The 27,867-nt window shown below is 47.6% G+C and overlaps 1 protein-coding gene across 2 annotated transcripts in view; it reads left to right on the plus strand.

Moving 5' to 3' along the window:
* Positions 1-14,808, plus strand: part of NCBP3 (nuclear cap binding subunit 3) — a 31,857-nt gene extending 17,049 nt beyond the window's left edge. For both annotated transcript variants that reach the window (XM_067717400.1, XM_067717401.1), the window contains exons 8-14: positions 1,637-1,736; positions 2,036-2,139; positions 4,234-4,528; positions 6,040-6,194; positions 7,693-7,854; positions 8,984-9,146; positions 9,613-14,808. In XM_067717400.1, coding sequence (XP_067573501.1) covers positions 1,637-1,736; positions 2,036-2,139; positions 4,234-4,528; positions 6,040-6,194; positions 7,693-7,854; positions 8,984-9,146; positions 9,613-9,721 — 1,088 coding nt within the window. In that variant the 3' untranslated portion in view covers positions 9,722-14,808. The remainder of the gene's footprint in view (positions 1-1,636; positions 1,737-2,035; positions 2,140-4,233; positions 4,529-6,039; positions 6,195-7,692; positions 7,855-8,983; positions 9,147-9,612) is intronic.
* The last annotated feature ends 13,059 nt before the right edge of the window (positions 14,809-27,867 follow it).

Genomic DNA, 27,867 nt, shown 5'->3' on the forward strand with positions numbered 1-27,867 from the left:
AGTGTTAAGAGTTCATGCTGCTGCTGCTGCTGACAATGATGATTATCAAATACATTTGGATTATTCTTTATACTACTCCCCCACTGAACTAGGATCCACTCTAGGCCCGGGTGTTTAAGTCTGCCGTGTCGCCTTAGTCTCCCTGAATATGGAACTACTCCTTTGTTTTCCTTGACTGGGACATTTTTAAAGAGGATAGGCTCATTATTTTATAGGCTGCCCCTTAGTTTGTCTGATGTCTCCTAATTAAATTCGGGTTGTGCGTTTATACCACAGACGTGACATTGTGTCATTTTCAGTGCATCATGTCAGGAGGCACATTGTATTTATTTATCCCCTTCCTGAGGATGTTAGCTTTTATCACTTGGTTAAGGTAATGATCGCCAGGTTTCTCCACTATAAAGTTACTCTTTTTCCATTTATAATTTAAAGGTTTGTGGGGAGATGCTTTGAGGTTATGTAAATAGCCTGTTCCTCATCCAACTTCCATGCCGTAGCTTTAGATCCATTGATGACTTTTTAGCTCTCTCATTTATTAGTTGGCAGTCTGCCGTAAGGAAGAGCTTTCCCTTTTTACCCATTTGTTTATGTATTTACTTATCTTTTTTACTTATATCAGTTTAGATTCATGGAGTTTTATTCAATGGGTTATCATCCATTTTATCATTATTTTGATTCACAAATTATTTTGGATTTGGCAAGTAGAGCCTCTTCAAACTGTGTTCTTGTGACACGCCTTCATGATTCTTTGAGTTCTTTCTTTATGGCACAATAAAACATCTTGTTTTGCCAGGCTCAACTTGTACTTTCCCTGCCCCAGATCTGGAATCAGCCATTTCTCCAGGGAGCTGGTGGGCATGCTTTTTGTAGGGTGCACATTCTGGTTTGTGACACCAAGTTTATCTCTAGCACTGGGTACATTCTCATTGGTGTTCATCCCTTGCGTTCAGTGAGTGCCCAGGGAGCTGTCAAGAGACCTTTATATTATGAAAATATGTGTGCTCACTGACCACCTTTTCTTCCTGTTAACTGGCATTTTAACTTGATAAATGGGGTCTTGTCTTCATTTACTTATTCGAGGGACCATTTGTGTGCATTCTGGATATATGGTGCTGTGCTGTTTTCCTTAAGCCATTTTGAGGAACATCACGGTAAACTGGAAAAAAAATGGTTTGCCAAATACACGGACCTGTGTATAATCTGTTTCTTTGACCCTGATTCTGTGTTATTGGAGTGTTGTCATTCAGAAGTGAGTATCATCTTTCAGGGGGCAGTGAAAATGCCACCTCTTCTAAAAGCCTTTTTGATTCCTGAACGCTGGTGATAACTGATGTTCCCCTGTGCTTCTTGGAACCTAGTATATTGTATTGTTGTTAATAGTATTTTCTCTATGAAGTCAGCTCCCTAACAGCAGCTTAACCTCCCTCGTCTCTGAATTTTGCTCCACCCCCTCCACAAGGCAGTGCGTTAGGAGGCGCTCAGAGAGTCAGTGTTTCTAGTGCGTCCTCCCCTTTTGTTGGCTGATTGTGCTGATCTGATCCCAGCCATGAAAAACATTCTTTTTTTTTTTTTAAACCCATTCAACATTGTCTTCACACTCACAGGAAATCCTTGGTAACTTGTAATTAATTTTTAGATGACAAAAAGGAACTTGGAGCAGCAAGAAGAAGTCAGTATTACATGAAATATGGGAATCCAAATTACGGAGGCATGAAAGGAATTCTTAGTAATTCTTGGTGAGTCCAAAACCTTAAAATACAATAGTTTAAATAGTATGTAAGCTTTTCATAATCCTTCAGTTGGTATTCTGCAGTGGAATGTCAACACCGTATGTGGACGTGAAGGAAAACAAGAAGAAAGAATTCAAGATTTTTAACTGTGGTAAATGGTGTGAGAATGCTGACTTTCAGCTTCATGTGAAATATCTCGGTTTCAGCACCTAACATTGTGTCAGGGTGTAGTTGAAATTAACTAGTGGATTTCAAGGCCCTTCCTGCTGGTTTTTGATTATGTGCTTGTTTTGGCAATGTTGCAGGAAGCGAAGATACCATTCCCGTCGCATTCAGCGGGATGTGATCAAGAAGAGAGCCCTGATTGGGGACGACGTTGGCTTGACATCCTATGAACACCGACATTCCGGTAGTTGCCTGCTCAGCTCTTGGGTAGACACATGTTTGGCTCCTGAAATCATATTTTTATTCTTAATACAGTCTCTTAAGGTTCCAAACTTTATCATCCTCTCTTCCTTGCCCTCACCCTCTGCCAACATATAGGAAAGTAAGTCAAGTCACAATTAATTTGAAATTGCCCCGTACAAAGAGGTCAAATGATTTTATAAAAGCCGTTCTAACAATAAAGGCAAGATGTAGGAAAAATTAAAACTTTTCTTAGGAATCTAATTTTCCTATTAATATCAAAAGCTGCATGAAAAAAATTTTAATTCTTTTGTTGGATGAGTTGATTTGATCGTTCCTTTGTCTGATGAAAATAAGCTGCTATGTTTAGCGTTCTGTGCTTATTGGCTTGTGCACGTGAATGCCTCAGTAAAGTGGGATATCATGACTTGGGTTTCATTTTGTTTCTTCTTTTTTCTTTTTCTTTCTTTTTCTCTTCCTCTCTCTCCCCTCCCTCCCCCCCCCCCACCCCTCCTGCCTCCCTTCCTCCCTTCCTTCCGTCCTCCCTTCCTTCCGTCCTTCCTTTTGGTGCTTATTGTGAAAGAACCATTTTCATTAAGTTTTATAAAGATTTGTTTATTTTGAGTCTGATCTGTGAAAATCTTCTATATGCTTTGTAGAACCAGCCAAGTCAGCATACAAACACAGAATAACACGCATACACATTTATCATTGTAATAGGGACAGGGAGAGATGAAATCTCTACATTTTAATTTCATGTGAATATCCAAACTTGTATATTTGAAATCTGCATCTTAACGCACATACTTTTCTGATACACAGTTAGGCTTTTCCAATTTCAGTTACTTTTATTTTCATTATATAATCTTTACATTCATATTAAAGAAATTAAAAAACAAATTGCCTCTAATTCTAGCACTCCAAGATTAACAACTGATTTCATTTTACATTTTTCCTTTGTCTCTTTTCACAATAAATACTATAATAACTGTTGTGGACATATATTTTATATTCTGCTTCAAGCATTCCACTTACAAGCATTTTTCCATGACTTTTAAAGGTACATTTCATTATTCATGGTGGTTATGTTCTATAAAGTCACCGTGATCATTGAAAACCATTCAGAGACTCTAATCACACCATTTTTTTTTTTTTGCGGTAAGTGGGCCTCTCACTGTTGTGACCTCTCCCGTTGTGGAGCACAGACTCCGGATGCGCAGGCTCAGCACCCATGGCTCACGGGCCAAGCCGCTCCACAGCATGTGGGATCTTCCCGGACCGGGGCACGAACCCACGTCCCCTGCATCTGCAGGCATACTCTCAACCACTGCGCCACCAGGGAAGCCCTAATCACACCATTTTTGTCAACTGATCAGCATATAACTTTGTTTGATGTGTGTTTCTGCTTAAAGACACCTCATTTACTACATACCGTTGATTCATTAACATTGGACTCGAGGCCAGCAGCAGTGTAACTCATGCCCGAACAAAGCTTATCTAACACACGTATTTTCTCCATATGGCACATCACAGCCTCATTGCGTTTAGGAACACTAGACAGCTTTGGAACTATGCTCAGAGGCTATTTTAAACAAGGGAATCACCAATAAAAGCCACAAAAGTGTTAAAAATTAGCACTCGCTGGACTGCAAAAAGGACACTTGTTTACAGTGTGAGAGATAAAACAAAGAAGATGTGGCTTTGCTTGCCCGCAGCTGGGAACATGCATGGCTGGTGCCTCAAATTTTTTGCTGCTCCTATGCATGTCCACAAATGACCACGAAAGCGCCATGGGTTTTGATTCTGGAGTTACAAATAAAATTGGCAAATTCACAAATACAGAATCTGTGAATAATGATGAGGGTCTGTATTTTAGATAACTCTGTAATATGGCATCAGGCTGCTCGTTCATACTTTACCTAGACATTCTTTGTTGTCGGGATCAGAATGGTAACCAGATTAGCACTATTATACATAATGCCCCAGTAAACTCTAAGGATGGGAATCCCATCTTTTAAAAAGGTCACTGACGTAGAATAGAAAATTGGATTTGTTAGTTTTAGGGCTTTTCCTAATGTTTTTTGGTTAAATTCCTTAGGACTAGTGAATGTTCCTGAGGAACCCATCGAGGAGGAGGAAGAGGAGGAGGAGGAAGAGGCGGACCAGGACATGGATGCTGATGACAGGGTGGTGGTGGAGTACCACGAGGAGCTCCCAGCCCTCAAGCAGACCCGGGAGCGGAGCACGTCTAGGCGGTCCAGTGCCAGCGGCTCAGACTCGGATGAAATGGACTATGATCTCGAACTGAAAATGATTTCCACCCCTTCGCCAAAGAAGAGCATGAAAATGACAATGTATGCGGACGAAGTGGAATCTCAGCTGAAAAATATCAGGTAAAAATATTTTTTTCTTTTTATCAGTGCTAGCTTTTAATTTGATTTAAAAAATTACTAAGTTCTTCTTAATACCAGTTACTAACTTCTTCTTAATGCCTCTTAATTTTATATCCACTTTTATCTTTTCTAATTTCAGTCCTTTGTAGAATTTGAATAAAAGCATCTGATTTTTCCTCTTAATGTACAAGAGGTGATCCTTGTTACAAAAGCTGTAACGATATAGAAAGTGAAGTCACCTGTAATCTCCTCTTCTAAGAGAACGACTGTTAGCAATTGGGTGAATTACTTTCCTGCTAGTTTTATGTGTATACATAACACATAGAGAAATTATAGATATCTTTGTACAAAAATTAAGTTATACTGTTTACATTGTTTTGACATACGCTTTTTCCATTTAATGTAGTGTAGACGTCTGCTAGTTTTTCAAGTGTATGTAGTCCATTGTGTGAAAGTGTCGTTGTTTACTTAACCAATCCCTTATTGATGGAGATTTCTGTTTTGTTTTTTTTTCCCTTGGCTGCGCCATGCGGCTCACAGGATCTTAGTTCCCCAACCAGCGATCAAACCTGGGCCCTCGGCAGTGAAAGAGCAGTGCCCTAACCACTGGGATGCCAGGGGATTCCCTGGATTTCTGTTTTCTTACTGTTGCAACAACTAGATAAATTCTGGTTACTGCATAAGTCAAGGCACATGTTTTAAAATGTGATGTTGCTAAATTTCCTTCCAAAAAGGTTTTACTCAAATTACCACCTGTTGCCTACATCATTCACCAACCTTAGGTATTATCACTCTGATTTTTGCTATTCATGGACGAAAAAATACAGTTATTTTAATATGCGTTCCTTGATGACCAGTGGAGCTGAGCAGATTCCTGAGGGCAGATCGCATATGCATGGCTCAGAGAGGGCTCGAGGCTGGGGTGCTCTCTAAGAGCTCTTGATGGTGTGTTTGGGAAAAGGGAAGAAAAAACTTTTAAGCTGGTTGGTTTGTATGGCCTTGTTCACATCCTTATTTTTAGTTTTCAGAGAACTTTCCAGTGGCAAATGCTGCCAGAATAATGGAACTCGTCCCCTGACATGGTGGGAGAGGTCTTTGGCAGAGACGTCTGTCCTTTAACGAAAGGGGTTGTAGACTCCGTTGTGTCTAGACTATAGCCAGATCACAGCCTGGGTGAGCAGAGGCCTCCAGCCCTCTGCAGGCCTCTACTTAGCGTTTGTCCCAGGAGGAGGGGGCTCGCAGGTACGTGCTCTGCGATAGCTTGCAGATGCTGTGTGCGGAAACCACCCCGGAAGACTCGGGCCTGCTCAACCCCAAGCAGCCTCTTTACAGCAGGCTGGTCCTGGCTTTTGTAAGCAAATAATTACTGGTTTATGGTGTTGTAAGTGAATGTTGGTTGGCCATGTTAATTGGGTTTCTTAAATTGTTTTTCCAGAGTGTATGAGATTGTTGTATGAGTGTTATCCCACAGTTCAAGTTGTTTTACTGTTCCCCCACCCCCCTTTTTAAAGGAACTCCATGAAGGCAGATACTCTATCTACAAGCAATATAAAAAACCGAATTGGTAACAAATTAACACCTGAGAAATTTGCAGATGTCCGACATTTGTTAGATGAAAAACGTCAACACACACGTCCACGGCCACCTGGCAGCAGTACTAAAACAGGTATTGTTGAGTTGTGTATCTGGGCTTCATTCTGAGTTCCAGAAAGCAAATGCAGACAGGGATAGGTTCTTGGATAAAACACTGTCATTTACGGACCAATTTAGTAGTCCTGATTCATCACTTCTAAATTTTGGGTTAGGCATTGGCACTTTAGGACATGAAATTTAATCAGACTTTTGCAATACTCATTTTCAATATTTTTGTCCCAAACAATTATTTTACTCTGTATGTCATTGGTATACTTCATACATAAGGATAATAGAAATTAATTCGGGTTGTTGTATAAATGGTTAAGAGTTTGAACTGGTTAGTTTATATGTGCAAACACGCATATAGTGGGTACTTGGCCATGCCTGCTGTGTGCCAGGGCTAGATGCTGGGAGTGTTAGAAGTCTTTGCAGGGGATGCAAAGTAATCATAGAACTCAGATGGAAAAACATAAGGGCACACATTCAGGTAATTCCACCTGAAGCAGAATGGAGTAAGTGCTGTGATAGGGCACTGTAAGCAGTGGGCTGTGGGAGCAGAGAGGAGGTGGATCTTTTGGGGGAAGATCTGTTGTGGGATGCTTCTCCGAGCACGTGACTGTGGAGTGAGGCCTCGGAGAGGAAATAGGATCTCAGTTGGCAAACCTAATTTTTTTGAGGTGGGAAGTAACCTGATCTTATATCTATTTTAGAAAGGTAACTTGGTGGCGGCGTAGCATGTGACAGAGAGTTAAGTAAGTAACAAGGGCCTGAACTAGATCAGGGACAGTGGAGGCAGAACTGATGACAGTGTCAGCCTTGGAGAGGAAGAAGACTCGGCGCTGGGAATTGCGGGAGGAAAGGGAGAGAAGCCAAGGGCCCAGGCCTGAGGGGCTGAAAGATGGGGGTGCTGTCCTCAGAGAGCATAGGCAAGGTGGGTGAAAGCCCAGCACAGGGCCTTGCTAATAAATGTGTTTTTGTGGTTGCTGTTATTGTGAGAGGGAGCTCAGGAGGACAGGCAGGTTTCTGGGGGGGCGGGGCTTGGAGGAAAAACAAATATGATTTGGGACATCTTCCCTTGATCCTTTGCTTTTTGTCAGTCTCATTACAACTATTGTTCAATGTAATAGTTTATTGAGAACTTCTTACATGTTCAGAGATTGCGGCTTCTGTCCTCAGGGAGCTTGCAGTATTTCTTGTTAGCCGAAACGTTCGTAAATTATTTGCTCTGCTTGATCCTACTACAGAAAACACAAAGCAGACAATTCTGCCTGAGAAGTTCCTTTCTGAGCAGTCAGCTAAGGTTTTTTTCCCCCTGCGAGCCCCTGGGGATTCTCATTTGAATTTTCCCGGAGAATCCAGACTCTGTAGAGGGAAGGCTCTTAAAAGCCTGGTTGTGCTGGGCCCCGTGTCCAGCGCGTGTCTAAATCTCAGGGAGATTTGGTACCAGGTCCTGCAGAGATCTCAGGTTGACAGTACAGATAGCAAAGCATGTGCGCGTGGTCATGGCAGTACTTTTTTTCTTTTTCTAGATATACGCCAGCGATTAGGAAAAAGACCACATTCTCCGGAAAAGGCTTTTAGTAGTAACCCAGTCGTTCGGAGAGAGCCCTTTTCTGATGTACATAGTAGGCTAGGTGTTCCCAGGCAAGATGTTAAAGGCCTCTACTCTGATACTCGGGAGAAGAAATCAGGTTGGTAACACTGAAAACTGATGGGGAAGGGAATTGGGTAAGAGCAGAGACAATGGGTGTAGCACAGAAATACTTTGTTAGCAGAAGGCAGGAAATAGCATATGACAAAAGTAAATTATTTTTCCTCTTTCATTATAGTCATTGTCATCATCATCATCATCATCATCATCATGGTAACAGTGTGGAAAATTTAGAAAATAGGAAAAAAGACCCACCCCTGATTCTTTCTGTTTAACACAAAGACTTTTTAGTTTCATGCTATTCCAGTCTTTACCCATATAAATATACTATTATTTTCATATATCATCTTATCATAGGCATTTTTCCACATTGTTATAGCTTTTATAAATAAAACTTTTTTTTTTTTTTTTTTTGCGGTACGCGGGCCTCTCACTGTTGTGGCCTCTCCCGTTGCGGAGCACAGGCTCCGGACGCGCAGGCTCAGCGGCCATGGCTCACGGGCCCAGCCGCCCCGCGGCATGTGGGATCTTCCTGGACCGGGGCACGAACCCGTGTCCCCTGCATCGGCAGGCGGACTCTCAACCACTGCGCCACCAGGGAAGCCCTTATACATAAAACTTTTAATTGCCTTACAGAGTGTCTATCTTATGAAATTCTGTGTATTTCTCTATTGTTAAATATTAATATTTGAAAAATTAATGGAGAGTGGGCAGAATCTGAAAGTTGACAGTGTAGCAGGCCCATCAGTTTGTAGAATGTTGTAGCTGGGAAGATTTGGGAATGGCCCAGTCCTGGCAGAATGAAGTTGTCCACGGACGGGATGGTGAGTCTCACCAGGCAGGGGCAGGTGTAGTATAAGCAGCCTCCCAGGTGATTCTGATGTGCCTAGCATGGGGTAGGGTGGGGTCGGGGGGCACATATCCCCGAGCTGAGAGAATCTCCCGTTGGGTCCAGTTCTCTCAGTCTGCAGGCAGGGGACTGCAGCCGGGGAAAGGAGAGGATCTGCCCAAGGCTGCACCATGGTTGCAGGTGCCATGGACAACCCCCCAGCCGCCCCGCTGGCTCCATCCCCGCCCCCCGCCCCGTGCTTCCTGCACGTCAGGTGTTGCCAGTGCCCCTGTTTCTCAGCATCGACTGCCAGAGCTGAAATGCCTTCTCACCCAAACAGGTAGTTTATGGAATCGCTTAGGATCTGCACCCAAGACCAAAGAAAAGAACACGAAGAAAACGGATCACAGGGCGCCCGGCACAGAGGAAGATGACTCCGAGCTGCAGAGGGCATGGGGGGCTCTGATTAAGGAGAAAGAACAGTCTCGCCAAAAGAAGAGCCGGTTAGATAACTTACCATCTCTCCAGATTGAAGTTAGTCGGGAAAGCAGCTCTGGTTCAGAGGCAGAGTCCTGATGCCCTTGGGGCCCAAGGCAGCTGCCCTGAAGCCTGACATTCTTTTGCAGGGTGGGGTGCACAGTAGGAACCCCCCATGCGGGAGTTGGCGCCCCTCCCGTTCTGGCTCACGCAGTCACCCTCCGCTCTTGCTACTTCAGCAAGACATCTTAAGAATGTGACATGTTTTGAAGGGCATCTATCTAATCTTTTGCTGCAGAGTTATAGTTCTGGGCCCTCATTTCTTTTCCCACCACCCCACAAGCTTTACCCTTTGAGGAAAAGGCAGCCCTCCAGATTTTGTAGACATTTTTCTTAATATTTTTAACATTGTGTCTTTTAAAAGAAATGTTTTACACAGTTCATCCAAAGAGCAGAGAACTGAACTTCTCACTATTGCCTTGGCCCTGACAGCTGTTACCAGCACCCTTTTTCCAAGAAAAGTCAATTCCCAGGTGCTTATTGGACAGCCTTCGAGGGGGAAGATGAGGGAAGCTGCCAGCTCACCCTTCCAGGATCCTAGTGTGGGGGCCGAATCTCATGGACCTGACCTCAGAGGTGCACCCATGCCGCCCAGGTAGATAAGAGCCGCAGCGTCGATCGCCCTTCGTTCCTCCCTGGGGATTTCTGTTAGGGGGCCTTGTTAGCAATCAGCTTGCAGTGAAGATCAAGTTCAGTGCTGTGGGATTTTTAGGAACAAAAAACTGTGACTTTGGGGTGGATTTTTGTGCTAGGGGTGGGGTCATGGGTTAATGTTGAACAATTTTTAAGTCTGTATTATGTTTAAAAAATATTAATGATTTAAAAGTTTAAATTTTTAATTTTTATATGTGAAAATATTTCCTTTTGGCTACGAGGGAAGCTCAAGTGGTGTCTTCTTATGTGCTGTTAAATATATATTATATACTTTGGAAGAAGGCAAAGAGGGGAGCCGCATTATTTTTAAATGATCCTAACTGTATAGTCTGTCTGTTGTACATAGAGTTTACCTTGCTTTTTGGCCGCTGTAGGGAAAAAAACCCATCCACCTGAGATGGGAACCTGTCATTTATTATCACTTCAGAAGTGATAACACTGATATTTATTCTTTCTGTCTCCAAGTTCTGGCACTTGAAGACTCTGCAAAACTGGCAAATAAGATAATAGTTACAGAAATTTTAGTTCATTTATTTCTAAACTCCTTTCAGATTATTTTACCATGAGAAGGTGGTAGGTTATTTTGTCTTCCTGTCTGATTTTTATTTTGAAGTATTTAGTGTTGTATTCCTCTGCAGGCTTAAAAATAGTGTCTTACTTCAATTCAGTAGAGCTTAGGAGTTAAAGAGAATAAAGCCTGTGTTGCTTGTGTGATGTCACAGCCCCTCACCTGTCTGGAATGTTCAGCACCCAGTGCAGCTCAGGGTTCTAGAGCTCTTTGCTCTGCCTGAGCTAATGGTCACATGATCAGTTGATTGCAGTACGGTGCGGTGGAGGGCAGAACGAACGCTTTGTTTAATAAAGAAGGGCGGGGAGACTTGAGAGTTGCAACAAGAACTGTGTTGTCCATATTTTGTTGGTTAACCTGCTTTTTCCCTCCCTGTAGAAAGATGAGAGCATGTAACCATGATATGTTTCAGCTTCCTAGTGGGATTCTAGGAAAGAGCTGGTTCTGGTTTCCCTGCCAGTTGAGACCTAAGGTTTCTGAGGGTTTCTCAGCTCTTTGCCCATGAAGCACACAGCTGGGAACCAGGTTCTTGAGGAGGGGCCAGGGTCTGGGCGGTTGGTCAAGTGAGAAGTGCAGGGGCTGTAGAGTCAGAGACGCCGACCCCTGGCTCTGCTCCGTGGGCCTGGGCCTCAGTTTCCCCTTCTAGCAAATGAATGGGCTGGTACCTGAGCCGCTGGCTTCGTTGGTGCGTCTTAATGGTGTTTTGCTGTCTCAGAGCGGTGGCTGCAGCGGGCTGGCCAGCACCAGCATCTGCGGCAGGTGCGGGGAGTGTCAAGGAGACAACTGAGGGTGTGCGTGAGGTTGTGGACGGGACTACCCCCACCCCACTCCAGTCTCTGGGCCACTAGTGAGACAAAGAGGTCCCCGTGGTCAGGGTCCCCACTGACATTCTCTCTGCAGTGTTCAGAAAACTCCCCTTCTCAGACTTTCCCTTGTGTTTCCCAGTCATGACCCTTTCCCACCAGTAGTTCAGGCCCACTTGTCCCATGGCCTTTCAGCCCTCACCAGTCTTTTGCTAGGAATCAAGGAAGGCTTTCAGGAAGGGCGGTGGTATGTAGTTAAAACTGTTGTGACCAAGAAAAATGCCTACTTCAGCAGCCTTGCAGTTCTCACAAACACGCACAGCCCAAAAAATTACCTTTAAAGACGTTAAGTTTTATTTCCCAAAGTTATTGGCCTTAGCCTCTCACTCTCCAGCCCACTCAAGCACTCAGATCTTGCAGCGTCTTACGAGTGGGGGGTTCTGGAAGCCCAGGCCCTTTCTTGGGAGCTGGGGAGCAAAGATGGACAGTCGGTTTAGTCTTTACACATATGAGATTTTAGATACGTTTTGCTGCTTGATAATAATTACAGATACCTCATTTCTGTTTTCCACTCTCCACCTTGGGAGAGGTGCCAACTACCCAGGAGAGCTTGTGGAGCCCAGCACACAATGGAACCTCTCCTCCCCTGGCCTCCTCTAGCCTGACCCCATGAGTCCCTCGCCTTAGGTCAGAAACTGTCTTCTCCCACTCCATCCCTGCAGCAGCCTCTTTACTGGTTCCTCTCCCCTGTCTCTCCTTCTCCATTCTGCACACTGCAGCTGGGATGAACTTTCGGTGTTGTTAGCAGCTTCATTGAGATATAATTTACATAGCATACGGTTCACCCATTTAAAGTGTACATTTCAGTGGCTTTTAGTAGATTCACAGAGTTGTGCATCCATTGCCATAATCAATGTTAGAATATTTTCATCATCAAAAAGAAACCCTGTACCCATTCGCAGTACCCCATCCCCTGTTCCCCACTGGCAACCACTAACTACTTTTTGTGTCTATGGATTTATCTGTTCTGAACATTTCATATAAATGGAAATCATACACTTTGTGGCTTTTGTGACTGGTTTCTTTAACTAAACATGTTTTCGAGGTTCATCCATGTTGTAATATATGTCAGTACTTCGTTTCTTTTTATTGCTGAGTAATGTTCCATCGTATGGGTATACCATATTTTGTTTAGCCATTCATCAGTTGATGGACCGGTGGGTTGTTTCTACTTTTTGGCTGTTATGAATAAGGCTGCTGTGAGAATTCATGTACAAGTTTTTACATGGACATATGTTTTCATTACTCTTGGGTTATATACCTAGGAGTGGAATTGCTGGGTCCTCTGGTATCTCTATCTTTAACCTTTGAAGAGCTGCCAGACTGTTTTTCCAAGTGGCTGCACCATTTTCCATTCCCACCAGCAACGTATGAGGGTTCCAATTTTTCCACATCTTTGTCAAGACTTGTTATGTTTCGATGTGAATTGGTATCTCATTATGGTTTTGATTTGCATTTCCTTGATGACTAATGATGTTGGGCATCTTTTCATGTGCTTCAGGACGAACATTCTTACGAAGGTTATTCCTATTACTCCTCTGCCTAAAAGCATCACCATTGCCGATGGGATAAATTCTGAACTCGTTTGACAGCTCACGAGGCTGGTCAAGATCTAGCCTCTGGCAGTATCTCTAGCCTCTTCTCCCCATCCTCCCCGACCTTCTGCCTGCTGGTTTCCTGGAGGCATCTTGATCTCACCAGCCTCCCAGACTTTGCTCAGTGCTGTTCCTTTCCCCAGTGACCCCCTGGTCCTCTCCTCATCCCACTTCAGCTTTGCCTTCTCCTCTCCCTCATCCTCAAGGACTTACAAACCTCTCCAGGAAGCTACCTGCAACTTCCAGAGCAAGGTTATTGGCCCTGTTATGTGTCCCATGGTACTGCCACGAAGGAGTCTTGTTACATTCCAGGTTTAGGTTATAAAGTCATGCCTAGGATAAAAATTGAGTGTAATCAAAACTCCTTTCAGACACCTTGAGGAAGGCGCCATGTTGAAGACCATTCTCGCAGGGTGCAGTGCGGCTGGTTCCTGCCTGTGCAGGAATAGGTCACAGTTTCTTTCGCTGAGCACCAGGAGAAGTGGTTAGCCTGCAAATAGGGCCGTGTTATGCAAGCAACACTTATTTGTAGCTGTTAGACTCACACTCAGGCGAGCAGTTCGCTTTTGAAGAGGCTCTTGGGAACTGAGACAGGCCACGGGAGCAGCAGGGGCACAAGCTCACCTCTGGCCCTCCCGCCTGTCTGCTCAGGGAGCGGAGTGGCAGATGGAATGGCCCAAATGACTTAAAACTGTTTTCCTTGACTTTTTTTTTTTCCTAACTTTTTCAGACAAATACCATAACGTTTGCCTAAGTGAAATATGTATGTAATGCCAAATCTCTGTACCCCCTCAAGCCAGCACACCGGTACACTGGATCGCAGTTCCGTCTTCCTGCTTTGTCTTCTTGTTAGACTGTGAGCTCCGTGAGAGCAGGGCCGCATCTGGCTTGGTCATGGGCTTCCCCAGTCCGAGTGCCGAGCCTGGCACCTGGCAGATCCCCTGTACACATAGCTGGATGTGTGAATTCCCCAGCTGCTGGAGCAGCTCCATTCTCTGAAGCCCCGGCATCCTCTTACAGGCTAGTCCTCGTGGTTCTGCCTTGTACACACAACACTTTATTTTCATGTTTTGTTTTCCCTGCTAGCAGCCCCTGTGAGCAGGCTTCTTCATGTTGTTATCTGTTCTTCCTACCAGGCCAGTCCAGAGTAAATGGTGCCTAAAAAGTGTTTGGCAAATGAATGAATTGTGGGAAGCCAACCCAGCTCTGGCACCTTTGTCTGCAGGCTAGTCTGCTTCTAGCGGAGACTACCAGATTCAAAAAAGAGGAAGGTTGTTCACAAGTGCATAAATCGCACTTGCATAAGAAAGAATCTCATTAAGTAGACCTCCATGAAGTTCAAATTTTGATGATCTGGCTGTATCTGAGCTGAAGCTTACCTGGCTTTGTAAAGAATTTGCTAGAGAGTCATGTAGATAATCCAGAATATTTTTTAGAAAGCATTCATCTGCACCCAGGAGACCAAGAAAGGAAGCCGGCGGGTGGATCAGAGGCCCCAAAGAGAGACTGCTGGGCCGATTCTTAGCATCTGATCCAATTGGTGAGGAAGTGACAGCAGCCCAAAGAAGACACAAAGAAACAATTCGTTCCTGGCAACAACTCTTTTGCCTAAAGTAGGCTTCCCACTGTCACGCGGAGCAGTTTTAAAGTTACGGTGAAATGCTAACAGGCAATTTGGATTAAAGTTAACAGCAAATGACGGCTTCACAGATTAATTAATTGCTGCACAAATAAGTTGATGTACAAGTATTTGCCTTTAAATCTTACACAATAAGTAAATTAGAAGTCAAACCATTTTTTTCTTTGAAGAACTAGAAGGACAGAATGTCTTTGATGAACTTGAGAACAGCATGCTGGCTTCAAGGCAGACTGTTGTTGTGTAGTCTGACCAGTAGTAACGTAGAACTTTTCTTACATGTTTATAAAGTAAATCTTAGAAGAAAAATAATACTCTAGCCTTTTTTAAAACAATGAAATTCTATGAACGTTTCACATAACTTGGATGTTCCTGGGAGCGGTCAGGGAAATGCTGGCTCAGAAGCTTATTTCAAATAGTTGTGAGGCATTGCAGTGGGCTTTTGCTCTGCTATAAATACAACTCTAGGGTATGGGTGGTCTTTAACCCACCAAAGTCAGCACCCGGCACCCGGGGTTCTTACCTGGTTTTGTTGGAGCGAATTCCAGAGGCCTCCTCTGGATGACAGAGTCTTCAGTAGTTGAGATTTTGTGTTACCTCAGACTGTGTCACCCCTGCCTCGGGACCAGTGTTGGTTAGAGCAAGGGACCACACCATCGACAGGAGAGGTGATGAGGCCTTCCCGTCCCTTCCTGGGGCTGTCGTGTGTTTAATGCGTCACCTCTTAGTGGCAAGAGTTCGTCAGAGGGCCCTTGAGCAGGAGACGGCACTGTTTTGCTCAGGTAGAATGTCTTTTGCGGGGGGGGGTCAAATGGGGTGATGGCTGGGGCTGGGCCCGCAGCCTTGGGGACTCGTTCTAGCTCATCTGCAGACTTGAAAAAAAAACCCAAACGAGTCCCTTCGCTTCTTGGGACCTCAGTGTTCCTGCCTGTCAGATGAAGGGCTCAAGTGGGATGACCTCCAGGTTTCCTTCTAGTGCTAATGTCAGTTCTAGGATCTTTGCTGAGGTTTCCCAAGGAGCATCAGGAGCGTAAGTTGGACGGGAAGGAGTTGGGGGCAAGCAAGAGACCTAAGCCCTTGCACCCTTGGTTCCATGAGCCGGTGCAACACCCCCGCCCCAGCCCTCCGTTACGAAAGGAGAAGGAGATCCTCTCCCTTGCTCCCTTCCCTGCTTGCCCCCCTTCCCCAGTGCACACACACCATTCTGTGTTTCACTTGGGAGATTTTTTAGGAGGTAGCCCAGTGTCTTAATCAGCTCAGGCTGCTATGACAAAATACCATGGACTGGGTGGCTTAAATAACAGAAACTTATTTTCTCAATGGTCTAAAAGTAGAAGTCCAGGATCAGGGTGCTAGTAGTTGGGTTCGCACGAGGCCTCTCTTCCTGGCTTGCAGACAGCATCTCACTGTGTGCTCACATGGCCTTTCCTTGGTGCATGCGCTTGGAGAGAGAGATGTCTCTTCCTCTTCTCAAGCCACCAAGCCTATTGGATTAGGGCCCTACCTTTTTTTTTTTACTTTTATTTATTTTTGTCTGCATTGGGTCTTCATTGCTGTGCGTGAGCTTTCTCTAGCTGCGGTGAGCAGGGGCTACTCTTCGTTGCGGTGCACGGGCTTCTCATTGCAGTGGCTTCTCTTGTTGCGGAGCACGGGCTCTAGGCGCACGGCTTCAGTAGTTGTGGCACGCAGGCTCAGTAGTCGTGGCTTGTGGGCTCTAGAGTGCAGGCTCCGTAGTTGTGGTGCATGGGCTTAGTTGCTCCATGGCATGTGGGTTCTTCCCCGACCAGGGCTCGAACCCGTGTCCCCTGCACTGGCAGACAGATTCTTAATCAGTGTGCCGCCAGGGAAGTCCTGGGCCCTACCTTTTTGATCTTAATTATCTCCTAAAGGCTCTATCTCCAAATGTAGTCCCATTGGGGGTTATGGCGTCAACATATGAATTTGGGGAGGGGGACACAGTTCAGTCCATGGCACCCAGTAATGCAAGGGTCCCAGTGTGTGTTTGTGGAATGAGGTCACTGCTTTTTAAAAGCTCACAGACTGGGAGGGATTTTGATCCATGGGTCTGAAGGCAGTAGGGTTTGTAGTTCAGAGTCCTGGTTCTGGAGGAAACAGACCCATTTGATTGAGTCCACTCGGCCACTTACTAGCCATATGGCCTTGGGCAGATTACTTAACCTCTTGTCTCTGAGCCAGCATCCTCATCTGCAAAATCGGGATAACCGAGTATGGTGGCTGTGAGGATCAGATGAGGGCTTGCGTGGAAGGCCCTTGGCACTGAGTCTGCGTCCCCTCCTGACGCTCAGTCAATGGGCGTGATTACGACTGCTTTTCAGTCTTCCCGGAGCCCCTTTGCCAGCTCTGTCCTCTGCTGCAGTCCCGTGTCTAGTCTCAGTAACATCCTCACTCTTCCAAATGCCCTCCTCCCAGCCTCCTAGGACTCAGAAGGCAAGTGGGTAATTAGAAGTATTTCCTGTGTCTGGGGGCGATGAGGCAGGCCTGTGGGGACAGCCCCCATCCCCTGGTGAGTTGTGCTGTCCGCTCACTCCGCAAACAAAGCAGTTAGTCCTTTCAGCTCAGGCTGAACATGTGTCCTCCGTCCCCTAACTTTAAAACTGTTCATTGTGAATTAATTTAACAATTACAGAATCGTTTCGAGGGTAGACCAAGGAACATTTTGCCACATTTCATTATTCATTCTTTTCTTCCTCCCCTCCCTCCCCCCTCACCCCCTTGTCCCCCACCAGCCACGAACTGTTTGAGAGTTACTTGCCTACATCGCATCCCTTTACTCCCTAAATATAATACTTTAGTGTACATTTTCTAAGAACAAGGACATTCTCTCATATGACCAGAGCATTGTTATCAAATTCAGGAAATGTATAATTTTAATCAGTACAATAGTACCTAATCCGTGGTTCATGCTTCAATTTTGCCAGCTGTCCCAATAATGTTCTTTTCTGGTCTAGGATACAATCCAGGATCACACACTACAGTTAATATCCTGTCTTTAGTCTCTTATAATGTGGAGCGATTCCTTTGCCTTTCTTTGCCTTTTATGATGTTGACGTTTTTGAAGTGTTCAGTCCCGTCATGTTGTAGAATTCCCTCAAGTTGGTCCCTTACCATTTGTTTAAAGTCAAATGAGTTAAGAAGCCATTTTCACATTGCTTTTGGATGTAGCATTATATAGCCTGGCTCTGACTTAGGACCTTAAGTCTGGGTTTGTGGGGACAGCAGTTACTGTCAGAAGGGCTTGAAGGGCCCCTGCGTGCTCGTGATTAGGGGTCTGCTGTGCCGGCACCAACAAGCTTGGAAAATACATCTCGGATGGATGCAGGAGGAGTCAGCATTCTGGAAGTCTCCAAAGATGCAGAAAATGGCCCTGCACCTGTTCCAGCATCCACTCATCAACTTTGCCTGGCCTCCAGAGATGTCCTAAAGTTCACACTCCAAACCAAAGTCCTGTTTTCTCTCAGAAACCTCCAGCAGGCTGCAGTCGTGGGTTCCAGCCTGTCCTTACTGCTGCTCTGCTCTGCGGCCTGGGTCTGTTCTCTCCCGCTCTGGGCCAGTGGTGGGAGGGGAGCCCCTCCTTGCTCTGCCAGGTGCCCCTGGCACTGGGAACAGGGAGGGAAAGAGTCACTGAGCCCTGAGTGTGGGAAGACAGCCAGCACCCTGGCCTGTGACGAGGTGAAGCCAACTTGGGGTGATCTTCGTCGTGATCTGGCAGACAACTCATCAGACCTGGAGCTTTGCTTTTTCATCTGTTTAACTGCTCTGTTGGATGGTATATACTGTGAAAAACAGTGAATCGTAATCTCTGTTCAAACAACCGTGTAACATCAGGGAACTATCGTGCTAGTCGGAGGTATTTTGTCAGACCAAAGCAAACAATGCAAGAATGTTATAAGTGACATCAGTCTTTACAGAACTTTGGCCAAGCAGGCTTTCACTGTGAGAAACAAGATAAAATTGATTTTCATCTAGTCATTAAGTCATCACCATTGTGTGCTGTGTTTTAACACTTATATTAACACTTCAAAGCGCTCTCCCTGGAGATGCAGGCATTCATGTGAGAGAGACATAGAGTCCCCTGCCTTTTTGATTGTAAATTAATTAAAATGAAATAAAATTGAAAATTCAGTTCCTCAGTGACTGGTGACATTTCAAGGGCTCAGTAGCCACATGTGGCTAGGGGCTCCCGTGTTGGACCGTGCGGCTCTAGACCCTCATCGCCGAGTTCTGTTGGACAGCACTGCTCTGCACGGCCAACAGTCTGGGAAGTAGAGGTGCGGGAGGGACTTCCTTCTGCGACAGATGTGGTCACGGGGAAAATTGGACAGATCGTGAAGTTGGCATTTAAATATGACTGCAGGCTGTTGGCAGTGTGTCCTCTGGGCTGCTGGGTTGGATCCAAGGTGTGCTGAAAGGTGCATGGAGTGTCACTTCTTCCGTTGTTCTGGTAGCCCAGAGCTCGTGAGGTTAGTTCCATATCATGGGCTGTAGTCAGGTGTTAACGAGAATGCAGCCAAAGCTGCACTGAGGCAGCGATTCAGGCAGCACGTGGGTCTTTCCACTCACCTGACCTTCCGCAGTCTCAGGGCCTCGCGTGCGCAGGCGGAGTGCCGGAGCCCCGAGCTGTGAGGGTGCTTTCGGTAGGAAGGACCCTGGGCCAGGCGCTGGGGTGAGGTGTGTAGTGGCGGGTTCCGGGGCAGGGCATGGGGCTGGGACCCACCCACGTGGATGCTAAACAACGGCTGGATTAATACTGCTCCTGCACCTCACACATCTGCTGCTGAGATCATCCAGCCCTGTTCCCAGGCCAAACCTCGGCTCACTGTTCCACCAAAGCGTGGGTGATGGGGCAGGGCTGGCTGGTGTCTCTGAGCTCCCAGGACCCAGCCCACAACTGCTGAGGAAGCCACGCAGCCAGCCGTTTACAAGTGAAGCGTCTGTGTCTACTTGAAAGTGCCTGCCTGCCTGTGGTCCTTGCCTGTGTGTGCGCCTCTGTCCCCGCCTCCTGGCTGTCTGAGCCCTGGAGCTGCGGAGGGAAGCTGAGCGAGTCGAGGCCCACGCCGCTGCCTCTGCTCCAGCCAGGATGTGGCTCTTCCACACTCTGCTCTGCATGACCAGTAAGTCAGCCTCACCCCCTGCCCCGAGGGGCTGCACAGCCTGTCCATCTGCGTGTCTCTGGTGGGGCTCAGAGCCTGAGGGCAGAGAAAGTCTGGGGACTCCCCCTGGAAGCCCGTCTTGCTCCGTGGGTCAGACCCCCAGGTAGGAAGGACCTCTGAGGCTCTGTTGGCTGCTGACAGCGTGTGGCTTTGGACTCCAGGGCTCTGCCTCCTGTTCCTCCCGCCAGCTCCCCTCCCCACGCAGGCCCTCTCCCCTGGAACCCACTCCAGGCAGCCCCTCAGGTCTGTGCCAAGCTTGTCCCCAGAGTGTGGAGGCTGGTGCGGCCCACCCGCCCAGCGGAGCCCCCCGGTTTAGCTGAGGAGGGTGAGGACCCCGTGCTCAGGTGAGCACTGATGAGAGACCGTGCGGCGAACGCGTGGGGGGAGCCTGCTTCCTGTTCCTGACGTTAGGTCCCCTGAGAGAACCTGTATGGGGGGAGGGGACACTCCCTCTCCACTGCCTGGGGTCCCATATGGCCTTTAAAACTCCTCTGGAAGCCCCTTGAGGCAAGCCAAGCCAGGAGTCTGCACCCCGCCACTAGGCCCCAGGGATGAGAATAAGCGTGGTCAGCGAGCCCCTGGGCACTGCTCAGATCCAGCCTGAGGCGAGGGTGGTCCTGTGTAGTGATCCGGCAGGCTTCCCGGGGGCCTCCTGCGCTGGCCAGGAGCTGGTCAGAAGAATGAGACTGGACATCAGGCAGTTGTAGCTTCAGGGCTGCTGGGAGCCTGAGTTCTCCCCAAGGATGGGTGGGGGCTAGCTAGTGAACGCCAGACAGTGGCTGAGAGCTGAGGCCAGGCTGGGAGGGGGCTCAGAATTAGCACCTACCATGGGGCCAGATCACCCAAGAGGCAGGCCAAACGTGCATGGGGCACGAGCAAAGCATACATTTTTGGATACCTTTTAATATTTGATATTTAAAAAAACATCAAAATAGTCATCGTGGAAAGATCAAAACCTTGTTGAACTTCCTTTTCCTTATTTTACAGTTTAGACTTCCCTTTACTTTCAGTTACATATGGTGTGTGGGGAAGGTCTCAATGCTTTTTATGGTTTATGGCTTTGATCCCCCATCACCAAGTGTGTCCATACCTGGTCCACCCCATCCCAGTAGAGAGGAGGTGACTGAGGCCCAGAGAGGGGTAATGACTGGCCATAGTTACAAGCACGTACTAGTAGAAGCGGGGCTCAAGGCCAAGCCTCTGCCTGCCTCCCAGCTCTAGGATACCCCATGGCCTGGGACACTAACCCTGGTGTCACTCTGGTCTCCTGCTTGTCTCTGTCTCCTGTGGCCTCTGGAAAGACCATCTATCACCCCAGCACCTTTTTCAGCAATGTCAATCCAGATGACATGTATCAAACCCCTTCTGAGGCTAAGGCACTCCCCAGGCTGACGGACAGCAGAGAGCAAGATGCAGCAGACTTGCAATGAAATCACTTACCCCGCTTGGCTATGCTATGGGCTGGGGGTAAGATCAGGGCCCCAGCAGCGCCAGTCTGAGTGGGAGAAATGGAACTGTGACAGTTCCTCTCCAAGCTGTGAGGTCCTGAGATTTAGGGATGGACCAATCATGAAGAGCTTCCTGGAGGAAGTGAGGTTGGCGCTGAGTCTTAAGGGCTGGAGAGAGTCTGAGAAAGTGACAAGGAGATGCCAGAGAGGGTGGAGGAACCCCTCAGACAGTGACCCCACGCCCAGGGCCCTGCATCCTGTGCCTGGCTGCACCTCCCTAGGCTGGAGAGAATCCAAACTGTTCCTGGCCTGACCTTCCACCCTTCCCAAGCACCCACTGTGGTGATGCCCACTTCTTATCAGTGGGAGCAGATGAGATAACATCAGTTTTCTGGGACAGTCAGATGTAGATACAAACTCACGGAAACCCTGGGGCTGCCCATCTCGTCCTGCTACCATGCAGCCTGCTGTTCCGAGGTCAGTCTTCACCCTGACTCATTCTGTGACCGCAGCCACTCACTTCTCCCCCCAGGGTCTCAGAGATTGCGTCTGCATCGCTCGTGTGAGGAAGGGAACTGTGCTAGTGGCCTGTAAAACCTTACAGTGGTACACGAGCCAGCAGTCCAGGGCCGGCTCTGCTGTTGCACCAGCTTCAGGCTGGGGCCTGGGGCCCTGCTGGGTCCTGCTGGGGGAGTGGGGAGGTGTCAGACCTGCCTCCTCCCGGGGCACAACCCCAGACCTGAGTGCAAGTGTGTGATGGGAAACCTTGGCCATTGAGGATGGGGGACTGTAGTGTCCGCGGTGGCCCTGAGGATGGGGGAGGTGCATAGCAAGTGCAGACAGGTGGTGCGGGGTGAGAGGGAGGCTTTCTGTGCAGGAGAAACAGTATGGACAGAGACCCGGGTGTGAGGAGTGTGTTTAAGGAGACGCAGGGTGAGGTTTGAGTGGGAACAGAAGGCTGTCTGCTCTGACGCTGCCTGTGCCCCACAACCAGGACACGCTGGGCCCTAGTGGGGAGCAGGCCACACGCACACAATAACCCTGACCCTCTGTCCCCAGCCAGAGGGCCCACTGAGAATGCCTTCAGATGACACACAGGGGATGGGGAAAGGGCATCCCAGGCAGAGGTAAGACAAGCACAGTGTTCGTGGGCCAGCCGGGTGTGGAGAGCGGTCCACGCAGGAGCCAGACGCCTCCGACCTTCTCTGGGAGGCTGGCTTGGGGAGTAGCTGGGGGCCATGCGGGTGGTCAGGGTGCTGGTGGAGAGTGTGGGGGGCCCAGAGTGCCAGGCTGAGGGAGCTCGGGCCACACCCTGAGGGCAGTGGGAAGGCCAGCAGGCCCCTAGCCCGGACGTGCCTGTGGTGTAGAAGGCGGAGTCCTGGAGAAAGGGGAGGCAGACGGGCCCGTGAGGAGCCGCTGCTGAGGTCCCATCCGGGGGGTTGGGGCAGGAGGGCATGGGGAGGGAGAGACACTTACGAGAAATGTTTAGGAGGAAGAAGCACTTTAGCACAGAGCACAACACTGTCTGCTCTAGACCTGTCGGCCATGGTTATTAGGTAGCCTGTGAAGGGGCCAGGGTGGGGGACCGAGGGATGAGGTTTGGGGCTGGGACGATGAGGCTCAACATGGAAGACCCAGGCGGGTGGGTGGAGGGTGAGCTGCCCCACGGGACAGGCGGCCTGCAGACCTTTCTGGGTGCTCTGGACTGGGCGTCAGGAAGGCTGAATCTAGTCCTAGCTCTATGGCCCGGCTCCTTGTATACGTGTGGGCAAACCATTCCCTGCCCTGCATCCACCCCTCTGGGTTCAGTTTGCTAAACCGAGAACAGTACTGTGAGAATGTGTATTTAAACTGCCTGGTGTGGTGGGGGAGATAGGGGGTGGGTGCAGGCAGTGGTGGCTGACAGGATGGAGGGGACTCTGACTCAGCAGACCTGTGTGGCCGGGACAGCTTGGAGAGGCGGCCCTGTGGGCGCTGTGGTGACAGACTCCGGTTCAGCCGGGCTCTCACCACTGGCAGCCCAAGAAGGGGCCTTGAGCTGGCGGGCAAGGCTGTCAGAGAACGTGGCAGGCCTCCCTTGTGGTTATAACACTGACATTAGCACCCACATACTGAGCCTGCAAGATGTCAGATGCTGCGCCCGGCCTTGCCCCACTAGTCTGCACGGTCCCACGTCACAGATGGGGAGACTGGGGTGAAGTGACAAGCCCAAGGTCCTTCAGGGACTCCGTGGCAGAGCGAGGATTTGAACTCAGGGCTGTCTCCCTCCTGGGCTCATGCTCTCTTCTCTGAGTCGAAGTGGGAAGTGGGAAGAGAGGGGTCCCCTGATGGAGGTACAGCCCGAGCAGAGGGACCACGGCAGGGGCCTGGGGGAAGCCTGCCCCAGCAAGGCGGCCCACGCCTGGTGGACCCCAGGCACTGGCTGGCCTTATGGGAAAGCTCAGCGGCCCCGGTGACACTCCTGAACACACACACACATAAATATGTTCTCACTGACCTAATTACCAGCTCCATAACCCAGAGCTCTGCCCCAGCTCTGAGCTGCTGGCACAACAGGGAGCCAGGTCTCTGTTTACACCATCCCCCCCCCCCGCCCCCGCAGCGCCTCCAGCTTTTATTAAAGGCTTTAGAAATAGGCAGACCTGGGCCCCAGACACAAATTACAATTTGCTGATGGGCCACGAGCAATCACCTGACCTCTCTGAGCCTCAGCACCTGAGTATGGTACCTGGAAGACAGCAGGTGGTCAAGGAGGGTGGCTGTAATGGTCTCTCTGCTTATCTCCTCCCCTTTCCCACCCCTCAGGAATCTTGCACCAAGATCCCGCCGTTGAACAAAGCAAAATGGGGATGTGGGGGTTGGGGTAGGGGATCAGGAATCTCTGTCCCTCTTTGATGTTTCCAGGACACTTCATCTGGGCCTGGCACTGTGCTGAGCGGGACTCAGTGGTTGGGGGTGTGTCATAGATGACTCAAATCAGATTACAGTTTTGGGGAGACAGACTTTATCACAGATCACTCTGACCCAGACACGATTTAGTCAGAGCGACAGAGACCCCACAGGATGCCGAGGGAGCTCAGGGACCACTGGGGTACTCTGGCTGAGAATCTGGATTTGCTCCTGGGGCAGGGCCCCAAAGGATGGGGTAGAGGTGGGAGAGTGATGAGGAAGGCACATTGGCAGAGGGAACCGCTTGTGCAAAGGCCCTGCGGCGGGTGGTATGCAGATGGTGTTCAGGAAGTGGGGTATCGAGCCAGAGAGCAGAGCTGGCAGAGGGGACACTGGGCTGGGCAGGGGGGTACCATGGATGCCGGGGGGAGGAGGCTGGACTTATCACAGGGGTTTCAATTCATGTCTCTTAAGTCACACAGATGGTAAAAAGGGGAAAGAATGCCTTCCAGTCGCCCCTTGTAAGAAGTGGGTAGTTCTCCCTTTTTAGTTTTTTTGACCTGTCCCATTATTTTAAAACAAGTTTTATTTTAGCACATGGTGTATTTTTATGAGTCACCACCAATCATTCCGGGCAAGGCAGAGGTATAAAGGGAAAGGAATAAAGTACAGATGTCTATTTTGTGCCAGGCTTGGGGAAGGAGACTGGGAATTGAGAGGAGAGAGTGGACACTACCCTCTCACAGGGTGCCTGCTCCTTCAGCCTTTGGAAGGTTGGGTTTTTTTTTTTTTTTAATGTTTTATTTATTTCAGCTACACAGGGTCTTAGTTGCGGCACGCAGGATCTTTTAGTTGCAGCATGTGGGCTCTTAGTTGTGGCATGTATGTGGGTTGTAGTTCCCGACCAGGGATTGAGCCCAGGCCACCTGCATTGGGAGCGCAGAGTCTTACACCCTGGATCACCAGGGAAGTCCCTGGAAGGTTGGTTTTTAACAAAGTTTTAAGCATGTACAAAACTAAAGCAAATAACATTAATAAACCCAATATACCCATCACCCAGATGACACAGCTATCAAGATCTTGCCACGCTTGCTGCATTTATGTGTTTCACTGTCCCTTTTTGTTTCCTTTGCCAAAGTATTTTGAAGCCTTGCTGCTCACAGTTTGGTCTGGGGACCAACAGCAGCCTGGCATCACTTAGCGGCGGTCAGACTAGGATCTTAGCACCACTCCCTGACCTACTGAATCAGAATCTGCATTTTTTTTGTTGTTTTGTTTTTTTGCGGTACGCGGGCCTCTCGCTGTTGTGGCCTCTCCCGTTGCGGAGCACAGGCTCCGGACGCGCAGGCTCAGCAGCCATGGCTCACGGGCCTAGCCGCTCCGCGGCATGTGGGATCTTCCCGGACCGGGGCACGAACCCGTGTCCCCTGCATCGGCAGGCGGACTCTCAACCACTGCGCCACCAGGGGAGCCCTGCATTTTTAAGAATATACTTGGATGATTCATTTGCACATTAATGTTTCGGAAGCATTGTTTGAAAAAAAATGCCCAGCATCAGGCATTTCACCCTTCAGTACTTCAATACGTATTTCTGAAGTACTTGGGGATGTTTTCTTACACAGCCATAATGTTCTCATCACCCAACAAAATAAACAGTAATTCTTTGGTATCATCTAATACCCAGTTCTTAACTCACATCTTCCTGACTGTCTCAAAATGTCTGTTTCTAACAGTTCAGATCAAGAGCCAAACAAGACCCACACCCCACGTATGGTTGCTGTGCCTTTCTTAGTCGAGAGTGACCCCCTTGCTCATTTTTGAGGTTTGTGTGTCTGTTTCAAATCTTCTCTTTACTGCAGAGCGCAGTTGCTTGTCTTGCAGAACATCTTGCAGGGTTTGTGCGTTTGTTTCCTCTCGATGTGATTTGTCCTTCAATCCCCTACATTACCCGAAACTTGGAAGTTAGGGCTAATGCCTTCATTAAATTCAGGTTTAACTTTTTTGGCGAGCATCCTCTAAACAATCAGGAGGATTTTGCCATACGTCCTGCATTTATCTCACTCCCTTTTTTCTGTTTCCTTTGCCGACGTATTTTAGAGAGTTGCTTCTCAGTGTGGTCTGATGACTGGCAGCCTGGGCATCACATGGGAGCTGTTAGAAATGCAGCGTCTTGGGCCCCAGTATTCTTCCCAGGGGGTCACACTAGGAGGCACACATGCCTGGGGGGCCCACTCTTAGCGGCACTGAGATGAACTAGTGGGCTGGGGTCGGGGGGGGGGTCAGCCTAATTGTGAAGTGCTCTATCAAAATTTCATCTAAGTAGTTTTATCCATTGATGATCGTGGCCTGAATTAATTGTATTTCGTTATGACTTGCAAAATTGTGTTTTTATGGTTCTATTATTCCTTCCGCATTCATTAGTAACGATTCTTCTGTAAAGAGCTTTTTCTCGTCAACTAGGACCATTTGGTGACCCTGAAATGCAGCGCATACAGGAAAGGCAAGAAAATGGCTTAATGCTTTCCCTTTAATAGTCAATTTTCAGAGTAAGGGCATAATGCCGTCATTACTTCCAAGGGTGAAAAATGCAGTGTTTTGATTTGTTTTGTTTTCTCTCTGTCTTTTAAGTATCATTATGAACCCCTGGAATTTTTGTGTATTCAATGTGCTTCAGACACTTGGCAATTATTATTTTTTTATTGAACTGTAGTTGCTTTACAATACTGTGCTAGTTTCAGGCATACAGCAAAGTGATCCCGTTATACATACATGCATATACATATATATTCTTTTTATATTCTTTTAATTATTGGTTATTACAAGATATTGAACATAGCTCCCTGTGCTATCCAGTAAATCCTTGTTGTTTACCTATTTTATATATAGTGGTGTGTATCTGTTAATCCCAAACTCCTAATTTATCCCTCCCCGCTCCCCACAATTATTATTTTTTAATATAAACTTTTTTGAAGACAACACATGCAAAAATGGACAAATTCAGATCAGTGAATTTTCAGATTAAATCAAATCCACATGCTGATACCAATTTCAAGAAACAGAGGACATTACCAACATCCCAGAAGTACCTCCCATGGCCCCCTCCAGTTATTACCTTACCCCCAAGAGTAACCACTCTCCTGACGTCTGATACCATGGATTAGTTTGCCTGTTTTGAACTCTGTATAAATGGAATTATACAGTATGTTCTGTTTTGCTCCTGTATTTATGAGATCCAACCCACCTTGTTGTTGATTATTTTCATTGCTGTAGAGTATTCCATTGGGGAATATACCACAGCATATTTTTTTCTCCTGTTGATGGATATCTGGGTTGTTCCAGTTTGGGGTTGTTATGAATAGTGAGGCTATGAAAATTCTTGTACGTGTCTTTCTGTGAATATATGAACACATTTCTGTTGGGTTTTTGCCTTAGGGTAGGATCGCTGGGTTATGAGCTATGCATGTGCTCAGCTTTAGTTGATAACTACCAAACGGTTTTCTAAAGTGATTGTACCGATTGACATTCCCACCAGCAGTATTTGAGGGTTCATTGTCAGCACTTGGTATTTTCTTTTTCATTTTAGCCTTTCTGGTGGTTGTGTAGTGGTATCACATGGTGATCTCACTCTGCCTTTCTGTGAAGTCTAATGGTGCCTTCTCATATGATTGCTGGCTATTTGGATAATCTCTTCTGTGAAATGTCCTTTTTCTGTTGGCTTACCTGACTTTTTCTTATTGATCTGTAGGAACTCTACAGATTCTGATAGGAATCTTTTGTCAGATACTTGTATTGCAAACATCTTCTCTCTCCGTGGCTTGCCTCTTCATTCTTAATGATGTCTTTTGATAAACAGAAGTTCTTAA

The sequence above is a fragment of the Pseudorca crassidens genome, chromosome 19, assembly GCF_039906515.1.
Source record: "Pseudorca crassidens isolate mPseCra1 chromosome 19, mPseCra1.hap1, whole genome shotgun sequence".
In the NCBI taxonomy this organism is placed as follows: domain Eukaryota; kingdom Metazoa; phylum Chordata; class Mammalia; order Artiodactyla; family Delphinidae; genus Pseudorca; species Pseudorca crassidens.